At 40.4% G+C, this 23,506-nt stretch overlaps 1 protein-coding gene across 1 annotated transcript in view; it reads left to right on the forward strand.

Annotated features, from left to right (window-relative positions):
* Positions 1 to 11,781: 11,781 nt before the first annotated feature.
* Positions 11,782 to 23,506, forward strand: part of CDS1 (CDP-diacylglycerol synthase 1) — a 288,408-nt gene continuing 276,683 nt past the window's right edge. The window contains exon 1 of the mRNA XM_064416667.1: positions 11,782 to 12,067. Within this exon, the coding sequence (XP_064272737.1) occupies positions 12,035 to 12,067 (33 nt within the window). The 5' untranslated portion in view covers positions 11,782 to 12,034. The remainder of the gene's footprint in view (positions 12,068 to 23,506) is intronic.

Here is a 23,506-nt window from a genome sequence, read left to right on the forward strand (position 1 = left end):
GCCCTTCCAAGGTTTTAATAAACATTCCCTGTAGAAAAGATATTTTTTGTTGCCTGAATTTTCTTTGACTCAGCTCTAAAAAGGACTTTATACAGATCCCCAAACTTCTTTTACTAGTGACTTGTCTCATGAAACATTGACTATTAAACATAATTAAATACACAGAGAATTAAGTATGTGTACTATCAAATTACTGCTTCTGACAGTAATTTCCTTTTCCTTTCTGGCATAGGTTTCCTTTAAATATTTGCTTCTATGTTGTTTGGAATTCCTCATTTTTGTAACAGATTATAATGGAAAAGGTAATGATATATTGTCAGTGATGGTCTAGGTGCTGTACAAATGCAAGGCTAGAAGATAGAGACTGTCTTTTCACTGAGCTATTTACAACCCAGAAAATATGTGTACACCTGAGTGAGTGATTGTGTGGAGGCTGAAAGAAAAAGGCATAAATGGCTGCATGTCACTCAAAAATGGTGTTTCATGTAGCTGTGTCCCATGGTATACCAAATCATCCTGGTGTGTATCCGTTCCCAACTTCTCTTTTTCTGCATATGTTGTGAACAAAACCTTTTTTTTGTGAAGTGTCTATACTGCTTCCAGTAGAATGTTTGAAATAAACTAGGCGGAGCATTTGGCATCCAAGTTTGAATGGCTTGTTCTCTGAATGTTAATAAAGTATTAACGTTGTCAGGCCTTGCTGGATTTAATTCACAGTGTCATTCCTCTACACAAAACAGCGATAGTGGGATACAAATTCACCTGCAGATTCTATCGTGGCAGTTTCCCGCCGGGCTGATGCCCAGTGGGGTGCCGAAGCCAGGATAGCTGAGTGGAGGCTCAGCACAGCAGCCTAAGCAAGCTATAGTGATTTTCAGCTCTTAATGATTATCAGCTCAGTGATTTCATCTTGTAGCTTGCTAGGTGCCGCAGGGAGAGAGAGGAGAAGGCCGTGTGAGGTTCCGCAAGATTCTTCATTCGGGTCTTCCGCGAAGGTTCTCAGTGACACCTCTACTGCCGAACCAGGCAGAATCAGGGGTTTTTATACCCTACAGGGGTTTTGGAAACAAATAAATAGTAAGGGTCAGGGGAAAGTGACCTACAGGCTTACAGAGAGAGAAGCAGGGTCTGAAGGCGGAAGAGAGGGGCTGCTAAGGCCCAGTCCTCATGACTCGGCATTCCCTAGCTCAGGCTTCTGGCCACCAAGGAGGCCTTGCAGGCCCTGGGCCTGCTACAAGATTCTGTTAGTAAAAATGGTACAGGTTTTCTCCTCTTTGCTGCCATGATTTTTGCCCTTGATACATTCCTGAACTTACCTCAAAAACTGTAGAAAAACAGCTCTGGAGGGACCATTGGAAATAGTTTTGTGGATTCCACTGCCCCAAGCAGGCCCAGTGATCCTTCTGTCATTCCCAATGGATTTTGGTTCAGACAGAGTTTAAAGATGTCCCACCAGCCTAACCAGGTGGTTCTTCTTCAGGTTGGAGACCTGCTTCCTTATCATGCTTCCTGTTAGAAAGGATGACTAAACTTTTTTTTCCTCTCCCCACAGTTTATGGATATTCTCTCTTCACTCTCCCACTGTGAATATGGAAAAAAAACCAACTTTCTCTTTTAGTGCTTGCAGCAGAATTTTAATGTATTTATGACTGTTAGGTCCCACATCCAGTTTATCCTCCTAAGGCTGAACAATCCCAACTTTTTTGCAGGTCATGGCTTTCTCTCTATCATCTCCCTGTGTATCTAGTGAGACTTACTGATTCATCCATGTGATATCCTTTTTCTGTGTTGATAGAATTTTTGATAGCATTTCTATCCACTTTTAATCATCCTTAAGCATGCAGAGAATACCGTGTATCTCTCTCCACAGTTAGAAAAGCCAGTCTCACCCTTTCAATAAAGAATCGAGTTTACTACAGACTTGTAAATGCAATTATATTTTTGGCTACTGAAATCTTGTGACTTTGTAGCTGTTGATGGGCAAAGACAGAGTTTGCATGGATGAATGGAAAATGCCTAATTGTGGTCTTGAGAATATTCTGCAGCTGGTGGGGGAAAATGATTTAGTGTAAGTCTATACAATTTTCTTTTTTTCGTGACTTAGAATGGACTATTTCCTGACCAGTCAGTGAAAGGAAACAGCATCAGTCCTAAGAAGACAATATACTCAAAATCAAATAGTAGTGAATTTCAGTGTATGGGGACAATATTTTTATTAAAACAGTGCTACTGCTGCTGATTGTCTTGGGCAGGTGACATGACAAACACATTTACCCAAAAGTGGGCCCAAGGCTTACCATGGCAGGGGAAAATGGGAACAGAAAATTCCATCTCCCATTGCTTTTTTGCTTTTTAGTAAAAAGATGAACTCTCTTCAAAATTTATCTTAAGTGTTGAAAGAAGCAGGAAGTTCAAGGTGAGAAGCACAAAGATGTCTTGCTGAAGTTATTCTATGGAGGTAATGCTTCTAGGACTTATCATGTAATTTACTTTGTTTTAATCTTGCAGCTTCTCATAGGGAGATTTTTTTTTTCTGTTATGCTGTAGTGCACTGTCCTTCAAACCTGATTCTGGCATCTTTTACTCCAAAATGTGATAATCCTCACATTGATTTGGCTGCTGACATACTAAGCCCTGTCAAAACCTAGCAATGAGCTGTGTTAATTGTTCTCTTTTATATGATTGTATAAAGTATGATTTTATTTTCAGCTCATACATTAAGCTTAAATATTTTCCTGCTTGTCTGAAGGGAGAATGGATAAATAGTTTTTTTATAGTCAAGTTAAGTACCAGCTGTGTCTTTAGATTCTGCAGCCACCTCTGACTGATAGAGTTATTTCCTGGACAGCCAGTAAACAAAACTGCATGGCAACACCCAAGGGACAGGAGCACTTTTAAGCATTCTTTACATGTCTAGGAAAAAGCCTGATTGTAGCAGTCAACAGTCTTGGGGGAAATGCTAAGCATGGATATCTTCATTACTTTTCAATTAAGCAGCAAGCTTATGGATTCAGGAACCCATGAGGGAGAAGCTGAGCTCTGAATGTAGCTCTCAGGGGTCACACTGGGAGAGTTTATCCCCCAAACTGTGTCTTTTTTTGGGAAAGGATCCTAAAGATGTGATTTATTGTCTGGAAGGCACAAGATGGTGAGAAGTACTTTTTGAGAATTACTTATATCTGATGTTCTGCTGACTGATAGGAACAGGAGATGCAGAAAACCCAACCCCCAGATCTGCTCGTTGTCCTCACTTTTCATTTACTGTGAAAAAGTAATTTTTTTGTTGAGCTTGTGGTCCCATTAACTCATGTTCTACTTCTATCTCCAGGTTTCTCGGAACCCAATATGATTTCATGGTTTTTAGAAATCTTTCAGCTTCCCAACATCCTTGATAAGCAATTCCTTCAGAGATGTGTGACATTAGAGTGGCAAGATTTCCAGAAACAAGGCTGGATCCCCAAAGGATTGTGGGGTGCCTTCCAATAAACTTGGAAAGTGACAATGCTCTGAGTTGGTTGGGAAGAATGACCTGCACATGGGGAGATATTTACTGTGGCATCATTGTGGAAGGAGAGTGGGAATAATGCCTCTGAACCCTAGTGTGGCCATGGCAAGGTGTAGACAATGGAGTTTTTTGGGAGGCCTATCCATAGTGATTGGCTTTTGAGGATATCCTTCAGGTATTGGTGCAACCACAGCAAGAATGAAGTGTCATCTCCTAGACAGCACTGTCAGAGACAAGACTCAGGCTGTCTAACCACTACTAAACTGTTGCCAAGGCTTGATAATCTCCTGGAAGACTCCTTTCCCATAAGGCATTATTGGAGCATGTTGGGAAAGAGGACTGGAGTGATGGACTGGCTGCCTGTGCCTGCCCAGGGCAAAATGGAATAATGGAGAGCATACTTGGAATATCTGCTGAGTGACAAAACAGGATGATCTGCCACGGATAAAGGTATATATGGATGCATCATAGAGGGACAAATAGGGAAAAGTAAGTAGACAAAGGACTTCCTGTTCAGTTGTGTGTAAAATAACATCTCAGAAAATGTCCTCTGTCTAATGGAAAAAGCTCACATTGGCTTCATTGACCACACAAAATGAAATGCCTTAAAGGTTAAGGAACAACTATTAAAAATGTGAGGTGTCTTCAATTTATATTTCAGAACTATATACCCATTATAAAACAAAAATTAATTAACTTAACATCAAGAACTCCAGAATGATTGAATTAACAGTAAAATCATGATAAGGCTCCAGTTCGTCTTAGACTTTTAGCAAATAATTTATTATCCAGTAAATGCTTAGATTTAGTAACATGTTTCAAGACTCACTATTTTCTGTCTTCCTTTCCATGACTTTCAGCCCCAGTCCCAAAGACCAGGCTGAACTTTTATCTCCTATGCTTTGCTCTGCTAATTTCAGCAAAGCTCTGCTGAAGATTCGGAGTCAGTTTGGTTGGAGCCAGTCTCAAAGCTAAAGTCTGTGACTGCTGGGGAAAAGGAACCCATTTTTTTCTACATCACAGCTTCATGCAATGCAATGCATATTTGAAATGATCCTGGGCTGAACTGCATTGGACAAAAGCAGTTCTGCAGCAATCCTCATGAGCCTCTGCTCTCCACCAAGGTTGTTGGCAACTAATGGTTAGATCAAGTGATTGGAATGTGGCATAAATGTGATTATGTAGCTTCTGTTTGAATGTAGCCAGGAAAGCCAGATATCTGACACAGAATTTTCCTGTTGTACTACTCTTCTTTTCATTTTTCAGCCCCATGACAGTGTAAAAGTGAAATGATGAAAATGGACCCACTGCCAGAGCAGTGGAAGCCACCCTCACATTGTCACCTCCAAGGGACAGTGGTGTGACCCCTTCACCTTCTCACCTGTTTTGTGCAACTACAGTTCTTTGGGTGCAGAAGCCCTTTTGCATTACTCCTGCCAGAACCACAGTGGAACAAACAATTCCTTTGCCAGGGGAGCTGATAAAGTCTGGCTCTGTCCGTCTCACAGGAATGTGCTTCTGTGTGGAGTCTCTGAAAGGGGTCCAAGAGGACTTTTGTCTGTCCCTGATGTGAGATTGTGCTACAGCTTTGATGTCTACTGTTGCACTGATGGAGGCTTGCTCTCGCTCTCTGTCTCTGTCTCTCTTCCCTGTGGCCACATATTTTCCTAAGGCTGTAGGGAAGGCTAAGGGAATTCTGTATTGTGGAGTGCTCTATCTGCCATTGGAGTTGGTCAGAATGAGTTCTTGGTTTGAAAAGTTACTGGGAAGGGACATTAGAACAGCATGGCTGAAAGTTTACTTCTTCAGAAAATAAACGAATTAACGCTCACAACCAAAAGTAGTATTTCCACACACAAAAAAATCCTGTGTATAATGAAAACATTAATACAAGAAGAAGCCAAGCTGAAAAATTAGTTGTGGGGTAGCTACACTTTAAAAAAAAAGGACCTTTAAAATATTAATATATTTAAAATTCAAGTGCAGAACATAAAGTTAAAATATCATCTTGATGCCTCCTTTGTAGCTCTGGGATTTGTGCACTGGCTTCAGGCATGATTTATATATCCATAAATAAAGGGTAAGATTCTCCTTTTACTCTACAAAAGATTTTGTATCTCATCATCAAGATCCTGCCATTTTTAGTCCCAGGAAAAACTCTCATTCACTAAATCAAATGTGCAGTTTTAATTACTTGGAGAGGGAATGTAGAGCTTATTACTCTTCTACTCTTCAAACCATATATATGCTGACTGGGTAGTAATTTAACTCCCAGTTTGTTTCTTGTATTGGCTTTTGCAGCTATGCAGGATAAAGGAAAATCAGGCTTCACATTGCTGTCTTAGACAACTTTTCATAAAATTTCTGAAGACGAAATTTAAATTCTTACCAGCACAAGATGTCTTTGGTACTTACAAGTCAGTTTGATGAATTCTTTTTCTTAAATTCGTAGGGTCAAATTCTGCTCTCTTCACTCATGTCGTTCCCATTTCCTTTTCTTTTCTGTAGTCCTTCTCAAAATAAATATGCTGAACTTGAACTTCTGTCTCCACAGCCAACACAAATTTTCACAGACAATGAAAAACTTCTGTCAAGTTCACAGGACGTCTTCTGATTAGTCTCGTTAACCAAGACTTAGTGCTGTTGTTTTCTCAGTTTCGGAGAAGCAGAAAGGTCTTCATTCCACAAGATAAAAATAAGTAGCAGAAGAACTGTGTTATAATTGTCTTTCCTTGTAGCTTGTTCTTATTTTTAGGGTTTTTTGTAAGAGTTGCTTAGTTCTGTTTTCTGATTAATCTTCAGAACATTAGCACATTCCCAGTGATTCTTAAACAAATTAGCTGTCTTTTCATGTCTATCTGGGCTGGCTCAGACAGGAAAAGAAAGCATGAATAAAGTAAGCCTTCCACTGTTTCCTTTTGCAAGCAACCAAGCTGTTACAGGCCTGAGAATTCTGGCTATATAGAAATAAATATATTACATACTGTACATTTAAGTACAACTACCCCCACACCTTGTTCACACATTTTCATCTATTTTTTATTATGTTTTCCCCTTCCAGAAGACAAAGCCACAGAAATTGAACCAAATAGCTTAGACTGCAGCTGAAGTTTAAATTACTTCATTGAGAAAAGTAATGAAAGTAACAAAAAGACACACAAAAATATGTGTTCTTTACTTGTTTTACCAGTTTTTCTCACTTAGAGTGGTAAAAATTGAAACCTAGAAGCAGAAAGAGTAGCTTAGCTCTTTGCACTTGGAAGTTTTCTGGGCTACAGTCTATTCACACTGAATTTAGATTACTTGTTCCCCTTTGATAGAACTGCAAGTGGCTCTCTGATATTAAATCAAATGTACCACATTTAGTTCAAGTATGTATTTCAGAAGAGACTGGGTGACTATTGAATAATTATTCACTGACAGCAGAGATATGGATAACTGGAGATGAATACACGTCTTGTTGAGGAAAGAGTCAGTATTGGTAAGGAGAGATTTCTGAAAGAACTGCATAGAAGCACATCCTAGAAAGCTGGTAAACTTCTAGCTTCCTCTTCTTGGGAACCAGTTGTAATTTTGGAATTGAGTTCATACTGGAGTCCATAACAGCATCTTCTGCTTTTACCACCTAGGTGAAGCTCATCTAGGTGAAAAGAACAAACCACCAAAGAGTCTTGTCTGCTCCAGAATCAAGAAAGGAAGAGAGACAGGATGTTACAGACCAGTAAAGATTTTAGTTATGGCTATGATTCCAGGTTCAGAGGGCATGAACAAGAAGCATTTAAAGCATAAGATGCTTTAGGGGCCTAGTCTATGTCCCTTCATGGAGTTTCATCTTCAAAGTGTGACGTGGCTGCTGGTGGATCCAATACCTTAGATGCAGAGAAGGCAAAGTGGCAGGTCCACGTGCTGAACAGAAGAGTGGCATCTACCTTTCAGGCAGTACTGGCCAGGTGAGGTCGTGCTGTGTATTTCAAAATAGTTGAAACATGTTCTGGTATTCCAATCTATTTCCCAGTTTTTTGGAATTGTCAGCTTCTGAATGACTGGAAACAGAGGAGGTTGCAGCACTATGGACACAGGTGTGCACACTGCAACCCCTCAGAGAAGCGTGCAGCTTAGTGCTCTGGCAAAAGCTATCCTCATTCAGCTGCTTAAACAAATTCAGGTACCCAGTAAGAGCAGGACTTGCCTTCCTGGATGGTACAGCTGTTGGAATATGCAATATGTTACGCTGATGATTATTTTAATTTCAGGAAAATAATAACTGTGCTGCCCTCGAAAGTTGTGTTTTGCTTTTCAAAGAGGTGTGTGCTGTGGGAGTTGGGGGGGAAGGCTGCCTGTTGAAACCCAGAAGGAAGTGGCTGTTTTTCTCTAGGTGTTTGATCTGACTGACAGCCCTTGTCTGAACTTACTAGTGATTTGCCATTTCATTAGCTGCTGGGTTTTCAATTTCTGCCTCTTGGAAGCTACACCGCTTTGAACAAGTCCCCACAGTAATTGAATTTGCCACAGAAATAGAACACTGGAAAATTTCATTTTCTTCCCCTTGCAAAGGCAAGCAGGCAGACTCATATTCCTGCTGGACTGCTTCTCCTGCTACCCCTCTGTCTCCTCCTGCCCCATTCCTCCTGCCCAGCACAGCAATGCACTTGCCGGTGGCCCCCACCATCCATCCACGAAGCCACAGAAAAGATCTCCTTTTGAATCAGCTGCGAGTGCATCAGCCTGTCGCTTTGTAATTTTCTCCTAAATGCCTTCCACAAATAATGGTTTTCAAAATGAGCATTAACAGGCTTGATTACATGAAATTGTCCTTTTAATTTACACCAGGATTCTATTGATCACACAAGTGCAGATTAAAGTGTTCAATGAAGCCCATGATGAGGTATTAACCAGCTAAGGGTCCTCCAGGGGCCGCCAGGGACGGCCAGGAATATGCTAGAAGTGTACAGTTATTTCCCCATAATGAAGTAGCACTATGCGAAGGCATGAATCGCTGGCAGGAAGAATAGATCGGAGATGATGAGCTCTTCAAAGTCATTTCTCGCTCACTCATTCAGCCTCATGCCCAGATCCTCTTGCGATTCTTCTGCATTACTTGTCATGAAATGCCAGGATTTACTTAGCCAGCTGATGCAATTTTTATGACCTTATTGCTTTTTCACCATGGTAATAGTTTTGAATCAATTTATCAATCCAGCAGTGCCATCAGACATATTGCCCTGAAGATCAAGTCCAGGTCATTCCATCAATTCACTGTGGTTTACGAAGATAGAGAAAAAAGCCAGGCCGTGTGGGCTATCAACTTCAAATGGCTTAGTAAACATGCTGCTGCTACTTTAACTGCTTCACTTCTGACTCCAGATCTTTCTGCTTATAAAAATCAACCATCATGCTCTCCTCCTCTCCCTGCATTTTAATTTCAGATGTATTAGCCATGCTGCAAATAATGTAGGGCAGAAAGGGCAGAGGACCCTTCTTTTCCATGAAAGCCTGGAAAAAACAAAGAAAAACCATCTTTCACTGTTGCATTTCTAGCTTTGCTGGTTTGCTGCTCTTTGTGCATTATCAAGGAATGGCAACATCCTCCGTCGGCAGTGCAGAAATGAAGGGAGCACAAGCAAGCAGCAGGAAAGCATAGATTCAGGAACAGATAGCTGGATACTGAGCCTTACCATATTAAAAGTCTTGATCACAATATCCAAAAGCCTTTTCCATTTGGTGGAAGTTTGATAGACAAAACCCTACATCCACACAGCAGAAATTGATGCAAGTTGTATTGGCAGGAAAAGAGGTAGGCTCTGGATGAAATTACACAGCAAGGATGACTAAATCATGGCAGAGCAAATCTGGCAAAGAGCTACCAGGGCATTGTGTCAGGTTAAAACCAATCTTGGTACTTCACCAAGATTTTAAGATTAGAGAAACGTTTTTCCCAGTGTACATTTCCTTTGAGGATTTGTAAAACCAATGCTCAATTTCACCCAGTCTGCTCTCTGAGCCAATGTTGCCCTTCACAATTTTTGGACACATAATTATTTAACTTCATTGTATCTCTTATAGATCTACATAGCATTGCTATAATTATTTTGGAGGAATTTTACATTTTGCTCCACAATGTGAGAGGTATTCTCTGAGTGCTAGGAATCAATGCATATTCCTTCACCATAGTAAGCAGGGCCTGAGGTATAAATCCCATTTTCCAGTGTTCACATGTACATGAGGAGAGTCATTGAAAGTCTTCCCCTGCCTCACTGCAGCTGTCTAAACTCTACAAACACGTGCGATTCAGGCACAATCAAAGCCTTCATGGGGAAGTGATGAAACCAGCCAGAAATCATCCACACAGCAGCCATGCATGGTTTCCATATGTCCAGTGATGTGTGGCATAATCTGTACCTCACTTTCACAAATCTAAGCAGTGCCCTACAGTAGGAATAGTATTTGTGGAAACAGGTTGTTGCAACTTGAGCCACGGGAGTACATGCACAAATGAGATCAAACATGTGTGATCTGAGCTGCATTGAAGCCTGAGAAATCCTTGGGGTCAGAGAACCTAAAGAATGTCTTGAAGTCCCATCACCCTTGTCCCCATTTATATCTGTGCATCTATTAATGGCTGTGGCTCTTCCTACATGCCTTGTATTTCTTGCTCCATTAGAGCAGCACAGTTGGAATAATGTTATTAACCAATAAATGTTATAAACAATAAACTGGCAAACATTATCAACCAGTTATTACCCAGGTTTTTGGAAAGAACTAGTCAGAGCACATGAGGACACGGGCTTGTGACTGATGTGACTATGACATAGTTAAGGCACAAATATGTAAATGTATGGGGTAAACACAGCTGAGAACTCCAGTGGTTCTGGTGTAATGATTTTAAATACAATGCAGAGGCAACAACTGGTTTTTGGGTGGTTTTAGGAAAACCAGGGCCAAAACCAAATTGGAGAGTGTGTCTTCAGCTGGGTAAGGACTTTCAAACTCAGATGGCCACTGTCAGGGCTAGCTACTATATATAATTATCCTATTTATAATATAGAATGGTCTTGCTTTAGAGCCATTGACTTCTGGTCTCCATGTCAAACTTTCAGCACAAGGCTGCAGGGAGCCCTGCCTCAGCTGTATAAACCTAACAGCTCTTCACATGAGTAAAGCAGGTTCAAATTTATACTAGAAAAAATTAGCAGCTCGTAAAAAAAATATGGAATGATGACAACCACTGGGAAAAGCTAATAATTTAAGTCACGAAAAATTAATCAGGAATGATACATTAGTTTTTTAAGCAAAATGTGTTACACTAAGAAAAAAAAGCCTGTAGCTTTAATTAATTCTGCTTAACATTAATAGAATAAGTTCAGGCACACCAAAACTGTTGAATAAAGCAAAAACGTGTGAAAGATATATAATCTGATGTTATTCATAATGAAAAAGGGTTATCTTGTGGTCAATACAGCACCATTATTTTTAAGTTAGAGGTACAACTGCTGAAAATATACAGTGGCCATTACAACTTACCCAAGTAGATTGTGAAAAACAGTTCACATAAAAAGCATTTTATGAAATAATACTCCCATTTACATGATCAAGATTTATGGCTATTTCTGTTTCTTAAACAACCCCAGGTTTTTTGCTATCCAAAATAGGGAGCCTTCCTAAAATGAAAGGAGGTTGGACCCAATGACCCACTGTAGTTCCTTCTAGGTTCACCCATTCTGTGCATTTAAAATTGTGGTAAAATGACAAGAATATTTTGGGAAAACTTCCTGCTCAAAGTCCATGTACCAGGGAATGGCTCTCAGACCAGCTGCTTTGTGGGTCAGCAAAAGAAGAAGCTTTTGGGCAACAACTGCAAAAATGTTGTTTTATGGTCAGAATCAGCAAAACAGGCCCACAGGTTTTCCTTGTACACTGTACAGAACCTATGGAAAGCAGAGATTTCTGCAAAAAGGAAAATACTTTTTAAAACATACAGAAACAAATATCTGAGAAACAAGTGGGCCCAGAGATGGTTCAAGTTGTAATTAACTGTCTTCACTGTTTATTCCTCAGCCTGGGCTTGGCCTCTCTGTAGCATTGGGAGGGACTCATCTGTGCAAAATACAGGCACCTGTGCATCTCCTGCCTGGCCAGGTGCCTTTCAGTGTTAATGAAGAGACTTTTCTAGATAATTTGTCTCAGGTGTCTTAAGGGAGTCACTGAGTTCCCCCAGCCAATCCTGTAGCAGAGACTCCCTCAAAGGCCAGCTGAGAAGAATTGGCTCATTTAAGTCTGAGCAGACCCTAGGATACCTAGAACCTGAACTTCCCGAGCTAGCTCAGCTAGCCTGACTTTGTTCTCTCTGCCTGTAGGCTTGGGACTCTTATTTAAGCTCAAAACACGAGGTATGGCTCTTTTCTGGGGTGCCTTGTGCTCTTTACTGGACTGCTTTGTTGGTGACGACTTTTAAAGACCCCCAACCACCAGCCTATTCTGCCCTTCTTGAGTGCTGTGGTCATTTCTGCCTCCTGGATTGCTGACCTCAGGATGTGCGTGGCCTTGCTCCTGCTCCTCGAACAGGTAATGCCAATTATATGTTGCTAAGATAATTTTATGCTGAGTTAGTAAGAGTTAAAGCTGTTCAGACTATCACACTGACTTGGTGTTGCTGAAATACTATTATTGTTATTTTGGCTTGACAAAGGAGACAAAAACAAATGATATTCAAAACTTTTGTTTGAGCAATTGTTGTAGAAAGACTGTGCAAGCACAGATTTATTCCAAGCATCTCTGTATTTCACTATATAATTATAGTGAGTTTTTTAGTTATGAAGAGTAATGCTAGGACAGTCATCCTGTTGTGAAGTTGCTGTAGGTTCCCTACTTAACCTGCTGACAGGGCTTCAGGTGGTGATGCAGATGCCATTTATTTATCCCTGAAGCAGATTTATTTTTTGTTCATTTAATATTTTTTAATGGTTTCTAAATGACACTGTCATATCATATGTGAAATATAGCTTTCCTGTTTAACTTCCAGTATGCTGTGTGGCTGCCCTTGCATCTGTTGCTTTGTCCAAGTTTATGCTGTACATGATAGGGCCTTCTCACATTTTATTACCTTGAGGTTATTTCTTTGCCAGAATTCCCAAAAGAAAGTAGGAGCACCTGTATGTCTGTAGGATGGGGAGGAGTGAATACAGGTGGTGTCCTGGATCTCAGTGGTGCTTAAGTCAAGGGGGCACCACTAATGAAATGGGGGAAAGAATAGGGTGCTCAAAAAAGTGAGAAAGCTGGCATTTTGAGATAAAGAGAGTTTAAAGTAAAAAGTCTGTGTCAAAAGTAAAAGTAAAGTAAAAAGCCTGTGTGAATGCAAAGCAAAACAAGGAATTCCTTCACCACACTCCATTGGCAGACAGGTGCTCAGCTATCCATGAAAGCAGGTTATCATCATACTTAATTGTTTCTTTGGAAGAAAAATGAGATCACTCTGAATGTCCCTCCATTCTTTCTTCCCCAAATTTATGTGCTAAGCAACCTCAAATTAAAGGCTGCTTGCTAATAAACTGTACTCATCCTTAAGGCATTTCTCTTAGAGCATCCTTTGTAGACTGCTTGCCTATTTTGTGAAGAAAACATTTTCAGTGTTTTCCTATCAACTTACCTGCTTGCTCCGTCCTGGCTGTTTATCTTGTTAGAATAAATTCTAGCAGCATGGTCTGCTTGATTGATTTGTAGGTGCTGCTTGCTATTTTGCACATGTGAATATTCTAGGAAGCATTTCTCTCTGAGGACAGGTATGCAGACAGGCTTCTGCATCAGCCTCTTGGCCATCAAGACCATGACTCTTCAAGGTACTGAAAGAGAAGTTGATTTTGGTGTTACAAAAAAGAGCAGTGGGAGCCACCCATTCCATTAAACATTTTCCCAACAAATGCTTCAGTGTTATTCTGGTTTTGTATTTTTTTTTGTTGGTTCTTTGGGGTTTTTTTGGGGTGCTTCTTTGGGTGGGGTAGTGAATTTGGGTTTTGGGGATGTATCATTATAGTTTTTTAAATAGCTTAAAAATTTGACTTTTTTTCTCCTGCATAGAAGCATCACATAGATATGAATAGCAGGGCCTTGCACGGGCAGAAGGTGTGTTACAAAGGGAAATTGTATCCATCATTTTGTTGCCTATAGTGCTGGCAGATTAAACTCGGATTTCACTTTTCAAAAAGTGATGACCATGAGATTTTGGCGGAAAAACTTCAATGTTAATTGTCTTTTTTCCCTAGGCCTTGAGAAATAGAAGAGAGTGAGAATTGCTTTTCTACTGTTTTAAACCCTTATGCGTCTTTTGGGATAGATGTTTGATTCTTGAAAACTGTTGATTTTGTTGCTGTTTTTACTGCCAAGACCCCTATTTTAACAGAAATGCAAGAAGAGATAGCTACCTTGGCAGGTGCTGGCCCCTCTGAAGCTCTGTTATGAAAGCATGTCTCTCCATTCTGAGGAACAGAGGAAGTTAGAATGTAATAGAATTCAGTATAACATCTTACCTATGCTCCAAAGAGCAGCTGGGAAGGCCAAGGACATTTGAAGGAAGTTGCATAAATTGAGTAAAACCAGCAGAGTAAGGGGTTGCTGTGATTTTCAGTTTAATTTTTTCTAAGAGTTGGAATTTTCTCAGACTTGCAAAGATTTTTTTTTTCTTGTGCATGTTGCATATTTCTAGACATTCTTGAGTCTTGTGTGTCTGTATTCTCTTCCAGCTCCCCCATCCAGGGTCTTTCTTCTCTCATTTGTTTCATCAGTATGCTTTTCCATTGCTACTGCTCGAGGCAGAGGGAAGCTGAATGAATTTTACTCCTAATATTTTTTCCTCTGAAAATCCACTAATCCTGGTATAGCTTTCCAAAGTAGGTGGTAGCACTGGTGTTGCTCTAGCAGTCTTGTCTCTGTAAGAAGCTGATAACTGAGACAGTGAAATGAGCACTAACAAGTTTAGTGTTTTATTATAAAGTACTGGAAATGAGGCTGTAGTTTTATTTGTAATGATCAGCTGCATCATCTTGGAATGTATTTCTTTTCAGAAAGCGACTTACTCTCTCCTGGCCACCATGTGTAGGTTTGGGCACTTTTAGGCCACAGGTAAATGAAAAAATCTAAAAGTGTCTGCCACTGGCCAGGAGATTCCACCCTATAAACACTGACACAAGGAACAGAAAGCAGCACTTTGTATATAACTATGCTCTTCTTAAAGCAATGGCAAAACAATTTGTCCCAAATGGTAATTTTCATGGACGCTGCCTAAAATAAGTTCCTTAACTGATTCCATAGTAAATAGGTTGCCACTGGCTACAAGAGTAGGAGCACTCTCAGTGATATTTAGTGTAATCCTCCCCATTTAATTCATTCACTGAAATCACAATTCGGTATTTCTGATGTCAGACTTAATTCCCATAGAGGCCATTGTGGCCTCAAAAGCATTGAACTGTGGCCTTGCTGAATGAATCAGGCAGAAGAAATAGGGATAATCATCAAGGAGGAAAGTGTATATTTATACACGGATCATTGTCGTTGATAATAGCTGAAAGGAAAATGCAGAAGAAATACATACGGGTTTTAATGAGGATTTTGAGTAGCAGTTCTCTAGCCACACTGCAGGAATAATTACTCATCAGAGATATAACTCAGGGATTACCCTAATGCAGTTTTGTGAAAGTGAACAAGACCTCTTTAAAACAACACCCACCCCTTTAATCAGTGTTTCCCTTTGACAGCAGGTGCTTTAGCCTTGCCAAGACATTTTTACTATGAAGTCAGTTCAGCATCAAAGTCCTAAATGATGCATAGGATTTCACGGCTAGCTCTGTGGTTTAAATGTTATGACTGATCGGGGCAGAAGAAATGCCTTTTCATTTCACTGATACTAGAGGGAAGTCTCATGTTGTGTAGAAAGAAACTATGATTTTTTTCTCTACCTTTTTCTCTTTGCCACACATCTGAAGTTTTTCCCCCTACTGTTAAAGCAGTTCAGTCTAAACAATAAAGCACCGTAGGCAGGCTGTACAAAGACCAGGCCAGTTCCCATGTTTATTAGCCTGAGAGTTCTGGGGTTTAATAATGGCCAAAAGACAGGCTTTCCTTGCAGAGAAGGGGGATATCAGCAGTCTTCAACCTTCAGGGGTCTGCCTTCTCTAACAAATATCCCAGTGGTGGTATCAAGCTGTGTGGTTCAAAACTTCGTCTTTTTTTCTTGGACCAGCTGAAAGAAGCAGATGTCAGAAGTGTTTCTTTTCACACAACCTAGGCCTCAACCAAGCTAAAGCTTGGGGCATCGTGTCCTCTGGGCATGCAGAGGGGATGTGGCCAAACCTTTTGGTTGGTACCCAGGGAGTGTTATGAACACCAAGGACAAGAGAGAATTGCTCTATGCACTCTTGAGAAATGAGTGGAAATAGAGCAAGGGAAATTGAGTGGCACAAAACATTCCTGCATGGTATTGTAGAGGGGAAGCTGCCTCCTTACTGCTGCTGCTCATCCCTTCCCGACTCTGGAGATATGTTAACCTGGCTGGTACAGGGTTAGTCCATGCTGGAGGCCAGCAGAGCAATTGGATTACCCCAGGGATGGGTTATTCTTTTCATCTCTCACTTCTGTATCTTCTAATAGGAATGCATGGGGTAGAATGTTGTTTATGCGTGGGGCCTAAAGCAAGAGGGATGTTTGTTTGAGTTAGTCAAAGAGGAGATATTCATGCTTAAAATAGAACATCTGGGAATGACAGAGATGACATTTTCTAACAGAAGATTCAGTGTTAAAGAGATGTATTTATATATACTGGGGAAAATGGGACACATGTAGATCTATCTCTATTGGGTATTTATGAAGTGTCATAGTTTTATTTGGGCAGAGGTTTGACAATTATCAACACCAGCCCTGTTTATTAGTTTTGAAAGTAGATCAATAGCAAATTGGAATTCCATTTATTTTTGTGACTGCTTTGCTGCTGCCTAACAAGGCGTAGCAGAACACAGCTACTGGATGGTCACACGTAGCAGTTATGAGGAGAGACATGCATATGCACACTTACTGATGTTAATTGTTTTCATGAAATGAACTGTGTTGTAGTAAGGAATTTTCAGAGGAGAATCAGGAGGAAACTCCCATGGTAAAGGAAAATCCAGTGAAATGCCCAGGGTTCAGCCGATGGATGCCAGTGATAAGGGAAGGACATTGGTAAGGTGTGGTCTGCTTAGCAGCTATATTTTAACTGCCTTGAAGCTTTTGCAAGTGCTGGGAAAAACATTTGCTTCTTACTACTCTTTCTGAAAGCTGCTAAATATGGAGAGCACTATCCCAAACCATGAAAAGCATTCTGCTCTTGAATTGTTACCAGTGATGATGAGAGAGAGCAATAAAAAGCATGCAGTAACAAAAAAAAGACACCAAAACCTCAAACCTGTGTGTTTTTACTGGCAACACTGCCTAAATTTCTGGTGATACAGCTGGAAGAAAGAAAATGATAGGAGATGAGCCTCTAACAGGCAGCTCTTGGTTAGGCACATTATGCTTCTTTGAGGATGACTTGGCCCCTGGCAATGTGTAAACTTTGTTGGAGATTACTACTATTATGCTCAGGATAGATATGTTTCTAGATATATGTTTTTTGGTTATAAAGTGCAAAACCTTTAGTTTTGCACTTTATAACCAAGCTGCTGTGGTGGGCAAGGGTTGACATTGTAGTTCCCATGGAGATGGGAGCATGATCTTGCCCTATTCTATGGACTTGGCTTCAGCTGAGCTCACGGAATGAGCGCTTTGCTTGCGAATGCATGAGAAGTAACACTCCTTTTTACATACCAAAAAGGGAGCAAAAATAAAGCTACAATACGTGTAGTTTGCAAACTGCTTTGAATTTTGTGGCAACAGCATGAATGAAGGTCTTTTTGCAGTGGAAAGATGCAGGATTCAGCGATTGAAACCTACCATTTGGTGGCTGCATGAAGAGATTGAGCCAAAATCTAAGATTCTGACCTTTACTGATACCAGCCTAGCATCCAAGCCTAAATCTCTTGACATAGATTCATGAATGTGTACTGAGAAAGGTATGAAATATTTCACAGTCTTGCTAATAATACTCTAATTAAAAACAAAACTGAGGGAAAGAGTCCAGGCACAGAGAAAAGACTAATTGCCTGGAAGCTGTTAAGAAAGCATAATGTTCCTGATGCAATTAATCCACAGGAATGACTGGTTTTTAGACTCTCCCAAAGGTCCTTCTGCCTATTGATTTTGCCTGTTGCTGGTCAGCAGGTGGAACATGGCATGCTGTATTTGTCAATTTCCTGTTCTCACTCTGTCCTTGTGAACTTGGAGCTGCCCAGATGAACTGTGATTTGTTAAGGAGAGGTTTGGAATTCTGCATGTAGATGACTTCTAAGGTGACAATTCAGCCTGAGGAGAGGTGGTCCTGCCTTCTGCTTTGGGAATTTATTTCTCGGGATGCAGAAGCTGTGGCTGATGACATCAGTGTTGCCAGGAAAGAAAATGAGCAGCCTATTACCAGTGGATTTTTCTTTTGAAGCAGAGGCACTAGCAAACTCTTTCATGCTCAAGAATTGATCTGATGGTTATGTGAGCTTTGACAGAGGATATTGTCAGTAATGTAAGCAACACACTTGGGTAATCTTGGTCTTGCCTGGTGAGGATTCTGTAGTTAGGTGTTGTTTTAAAGCATCCTCTCAGTAAATGCTTTGGTTAGTGGGCAGGAGAGTGTCAGGTTCTAACCTCATCTGAGGAATAAGCCAAATTTTCTCAAACTGAAAAGGCTTTTTTCAAAATCAGAGTTGTGTTTGGTAGAGGAGGAACGGGAAAAATTTCTCTTCACTGGTAAAGTTTTTGTGTCAGAGGAGTGCAGCAGATAGTGAAATATGAAAATACAAATAGCATGGAGCCAACAAACCATTTAGCTGAAAGTGTATGAAAAATAAATACTCTCCTGCAGAGCAAGCAGGATATGCTCAGGACCTGTCTTTCCTGTGACCTACAGGATTTTAAGAGAAAAGCTTCAGAATTTTATTGGCATTGCCACTATTAGACGAACTTTTCTTTCCCTTCTCCCCAGCCTGGGGTCAGCTTTAAAGAGAGCATTAAGTGAATGGCTAATGGAATTAAGGGTATAATAATAGAAGGATATAGTGAGACAATTGTATTAACAAGAAATAAATCATGTTGAGTGTAAGGTAAGTGTTTTTTAATTGATTGATGGGAAGGATGCTCCATAGTTTTTTTTCAAAGACTAACAGCCACTTGCCTTCCCATCTACAGTAAAAAGCCAGAAGGGAAAAAGAGATAAGAAAAATTATGCAATGGAGAGATAAATTATTCAGAGAAGATGGCCATTTTGTGCTGACATCACTAATGTGAAAAAGCATTAAATCTTTGATACTAGCTGCATTCCTCAGAGGTTGTGGTGGCTGCCCGAGGTATTAGAGATTGCAGCTAGAATACTACTTCACCTTCCCTAGATGACTTAAGTGGCTTCCCAAGGTGATCTAGTAAGTGAAAACTCAGCAATGCCTGTAGGTACCAGGCTGCTCTGACTTTTACAAAATTTACATTATTCTAGTGACTTCATCAGCTCCCATGTTTTATGTAATATGGCCTGGAGATACAGGCAGTGTGTGTAGAGATGGCTGAAAGCTGGTGGCTATTTTAAGTGTGGAGCTCACACCTTATGTGTGTATAATTCCACCAAAAAAGGGGGAGATAGGAATGCTAAATATGAAGTGAAGCTTTTAAGGCCAAGTCTTCCTGTTCTGTAAATAATCTGATTTTACAAATAGAAACATGGTGTCAAGCTTGCACATTTTTGGGACCTGGTATTTTCTTCAGTCAGAGAGTGGAAAAAAATAGGTCCTAGCCAAGATGCAACTGAAATGGAAATTTTGGCAAAAAGCAATTAAGAGTAACTACTAAAGGTCTGTAGAGTACGTGAGTAAAATCAAAGCAATGTGAAGGAAGAGGTCAATTCATGGCCTTTTTTTTTTTCCAGTTGAGAGCTTTTAAGCAGTGCAATTAAAGTGCCTTTCATTGTCAGTAATTCAGGAGAACCCTTTGTGTGATGCAAGACCTTAAATCTAACCTCATTTTATTCCTCAACACTTTAATCAACTGTTCTCCCAACAATCCCCCCACCTGTTCAGTGCCTGTGTGTGTTGCTTTTGCTGAGGTCAGAGTTGCAGTTGGCAGCCTGCACTGGAGCAGGTGCCTGTGTGGAGGTCTACGGGAGACCACTTCAGCAGCATCATTGCTGCACTTATGTGGTGTGCTGTCACCATGATATTTTCTGGAAAAATTCCCTTGACCAGGATTTTCTCCTGGGAATCTGGGAAGCTTCAGTTTCTCCCTGTTTTGCTGCTTTGGAATGTGATTTGGAGAATTGTTTATCCCAGCATGTGAATTGTTTTTACTTAATGACCAATCTCAGTCCAGTGGTGTCGGACTCTCTGATCAGTCATGGGTTTTTATTATTCATTCTTTTCTAGCTTTCTGATGTATCCTTTTCTCTATAGTTTTAGTATATAATTTCATTTAATATAATAGCATAATATAGTAAATCAGCCTCCTAAGAAATATGTAGTCAGGTTCATCTCTTCCCTCGTCCTGAGACACTTTCAACAACCACAAAAGAGTGTTTTGGGAAACATCCCAAAATACCCCCAAGACATCCCCAAAAATCCTGCCAAAAACAACCTGAAAACATACCCCAAAAATACCCCCAAAACACCTCCAAAACCATCCCAAAACACCCAGAACCAAAATCATGCTAAAAGCACCGCCAGAAACACCTTGAAAACACCCCTGAAAGCACACCTGAGAACACCCCCTAAATGCCCCTGAAACCATCCCCAAAAATACACAAAAACACCACGGTTTTCCATCAGTGAGGTTGGGAGATCTGGAAAGGCTGTTACATACAGCCAGACTCGCTTTAGTAGAAACAAAAAAATTAATAGGCTTTGAGAAAGATTTGGAACCTTTAGTGGTGTGGACACAGCAGCAAACTGATGTGACTGTATGAGTCACTGAATTTGGGCTCACTGTATTGTCACACAGAGGCTGAGGGAGGCATGGTGACCCACTGAACCTTTCAGGCATGGTCAGCATAAGAGGCTTTTTACTCCAAATAGGGTAACCCCTGGCTTCTTGCACCACTTAGGCAACAGATTTCAGTACAACCCTTTAGTGAGTGTTAACAACTGGGTTAATGGGTCTCTTTAGAGTTCAGAAATCTGAATCAATCTCACCAGGCAAATTGAGCATAACTGTGGTGTTGCTGTTTGCAGCCAACTTGAGTTACGTATGAACATGCACTGTTTTTTTCAAATGGAACAGGAACCTGTGTAATTTTTTATATGCTTTTCTAGCTCTCAAAGCAAACCAAGAGTGTTTTCAAACATTTAGATTAGTAAAATGCAATAAAAATAAAACTGATATCTCTAATTAATGTATTTTTAAAAGTCAATCTCACAAAACTTGCTAAGTAAGCAAGTTTGGGTATTGCTGTTATCCCTGAAGAGGAATTGGCTGTTGTGTTGCTGTCCTGTAGCTCCAAGAACTCTCTAAATGCCCATCTTTGTGTTTGTTAGTGGTGTCCTGTGGTTGCCTGTCATTGACTTGTCAGTAGCCAATCGCACAAATTTTTGACCAAATGGTGTCATTTGCTGTAAATTAATTTACTTTTGCCATTAAGTGCAGACAGTATGTGGTCAATTCAATTTTGTCCATTAGAGACAATAACCGTAGTTAGCTCTTTGATGCTATTCTTAGCTCACCCCTTGGGACTACTCTACTTACATCTCCAGAGGTACTGGTAAATTTATATTATCATTCCTTGTCTAATAGTCATGATTTGTTGTCTTTGCTTTAATTCATGGATAGTTAAGTCTAAATGCACAGAGTCTTGCACAGTCTTTCACGTCTTAGGGATTCAGGGATGTGAAAATTCTGGGAGGAGTAGAAAGCAGAGTGATTGTGTGTGCAGATCAAATACTGGTCGTGTTCAAGGGTCCCAGAACCAGGGAAGAGATGAGACTCTTGACTCCATGTTTCAGAAGGCTGATTCATTATTTTATGATATTATATTAAAATGCTATACTAAAACTATACTAAAAAGAATAGAGAGAAAGGATCCATCAGAAGGCTGGAAAGGAATGAAATGAATAACAAAATCTTGTGACTGCTCACAGCCTTGACACAGGTGGCTGTCATTGGTCATCAACTAAAAACTATTTCAAGTGCTGGATAAACAATTCTCCAAATCACATTCCAAAGCAGCAAACCATGGAGAAGGTGAAGCTTCCCAGCTTCTCAGGAGAAAAGATCCTGGAAAAAAGATTTTTCATAAAATATGTCTGTGACACTTGTCTAGTTCAGAGAGTGGTTATTTTTGTGTCCTTACTCCCAGCCATAGGTGACTAGTTTTACTACAAAACAGTGGGAGCTCCTTGGTTGCTCAACATGGCCTTAGATTATACCACAAGTTATATGTATTTAGGTATTCTACTGATGGGGGTCCTACTGCAGATAACTTTGTAAACCCCTGACTTAAAAAAATATTTATTATTAAAGGAGAAGAGGTTGAGATGCTTGTGGTGCTTGACTCTTCCATGGTTTTGTCATAGAAGGGTAAATCTTCTAAACTGTTTACTTTTGGCTGCTTTTACATGCAAAGATTACTGGCAAACAAGGAGATTGCAATGACATTTTCTTTTCTTCATTTCTATCTGTCCATCTTTACTCATTTACATTCTTGTATAAACCCTCACATCCAGGTTCTCTAAAAGTTATTTTCTTGATCCCCTGTGACATGATGAAAACAAGTTGTGTTGCTTGTGCAGATCTGGAGATGCTGGGTGCTGCGTACACCAAATCCCGTGTTTGTTCCTGACTTAACACAAGTAGACAAGGGCTTGGTTTTGGTCTACAAAGCAGTGTCAGTGCCTGTTGTATGTTATCTGTCGATAGTCTGTCTGTGTAGTAGTTAACTTAGAGAAGTCATGTTTTCAACTCTTGATTTAAAAAGACTAGAAGCCATACTGAAAAACACCTAACTTCTTGTGGTCATGAGTTCACTTTTTCTCCTGCTTCTCCAGTCAATGAAGAAGTGGTTTTGCTTCAGTCCTCTCTGTAACAATGTTAGTTATGTGTTTCTTCATAGGACCTTGTTATCTAAAAACTGGGTCAGGCACTGGCTTGACAGAGCCTGATTAGGTGGAAGGCAGTTGTGACTTTACTCTCAGGCCTCTAAACTGAAGGAAAATGTGCACAGCATGACATGGAAATGGCACCTGTACAGGACACAAGCACTCTTCTCCAAGAGCACCTGTGGTCTGCTCTCTATGTAGATGTAGGTGTGGGAACAACCCTTCCTACAATACTTCATGGCTGTATTTTTGGCTAGTTGTCTACGATTAAAAGGTGGTGCAAGGTGTTATGCATTGGTGGTGCTGCACAGTTTTGGACATGTTGAACAGAAAGATTTTGATTTCCATTTGAGAGCCTGCAGCACTCAGAGGGATGGAGGAAATGCAGGGGAACATGGAAAACTGTTAACTACCAATCTCGGAAAAATAAGAAAGCAAACCTGATTTATGTGAGACCTTGGCCAACATGAGGAACAGAGGCTGCATGTTAATAAGAGAAACTTGAAGAGATAAGAGACTATGGGAAAAATATCTTCCTTTGGGTTAATGCAGTATGTTAGCCTTTTACCCCTTGAGTCAGAAGGATCAAAGCAGGTTTGGGTCACAAGTGGAAATGAGCTTAGCAGTCTCATGCTAATCTCTAGTGGACATTTGCCCACATTGTGGAGTCATTGTGTCACGTGGTAGAAATGGCCACCAGTGTTTTCAGGGAGTCTGGTGGAACTGGGTCTGCCTCAGCAGCTGTACCCTAAAAAACCCATAATCTTTGTTCTGCTTCAACCTGATTCCCAGGTATTTTGTTTTTTTGCTGTCAAAAAACCCCACA

The sequence above is a fragment of the Passer domesticus genome, chromosome 4 (assembly GCF_036417665.1).
Source record: "Passer domesticus isolate bPasDom1 chromosome 4, bPasDom1.hap1, whole genome shotgun sequence".
NCBI classification, from domain to species: Eukaryota; Metazoa; Chordata; class Aves; order Passeriformes; family Passeridae; genus Passer; species Passer domesticus.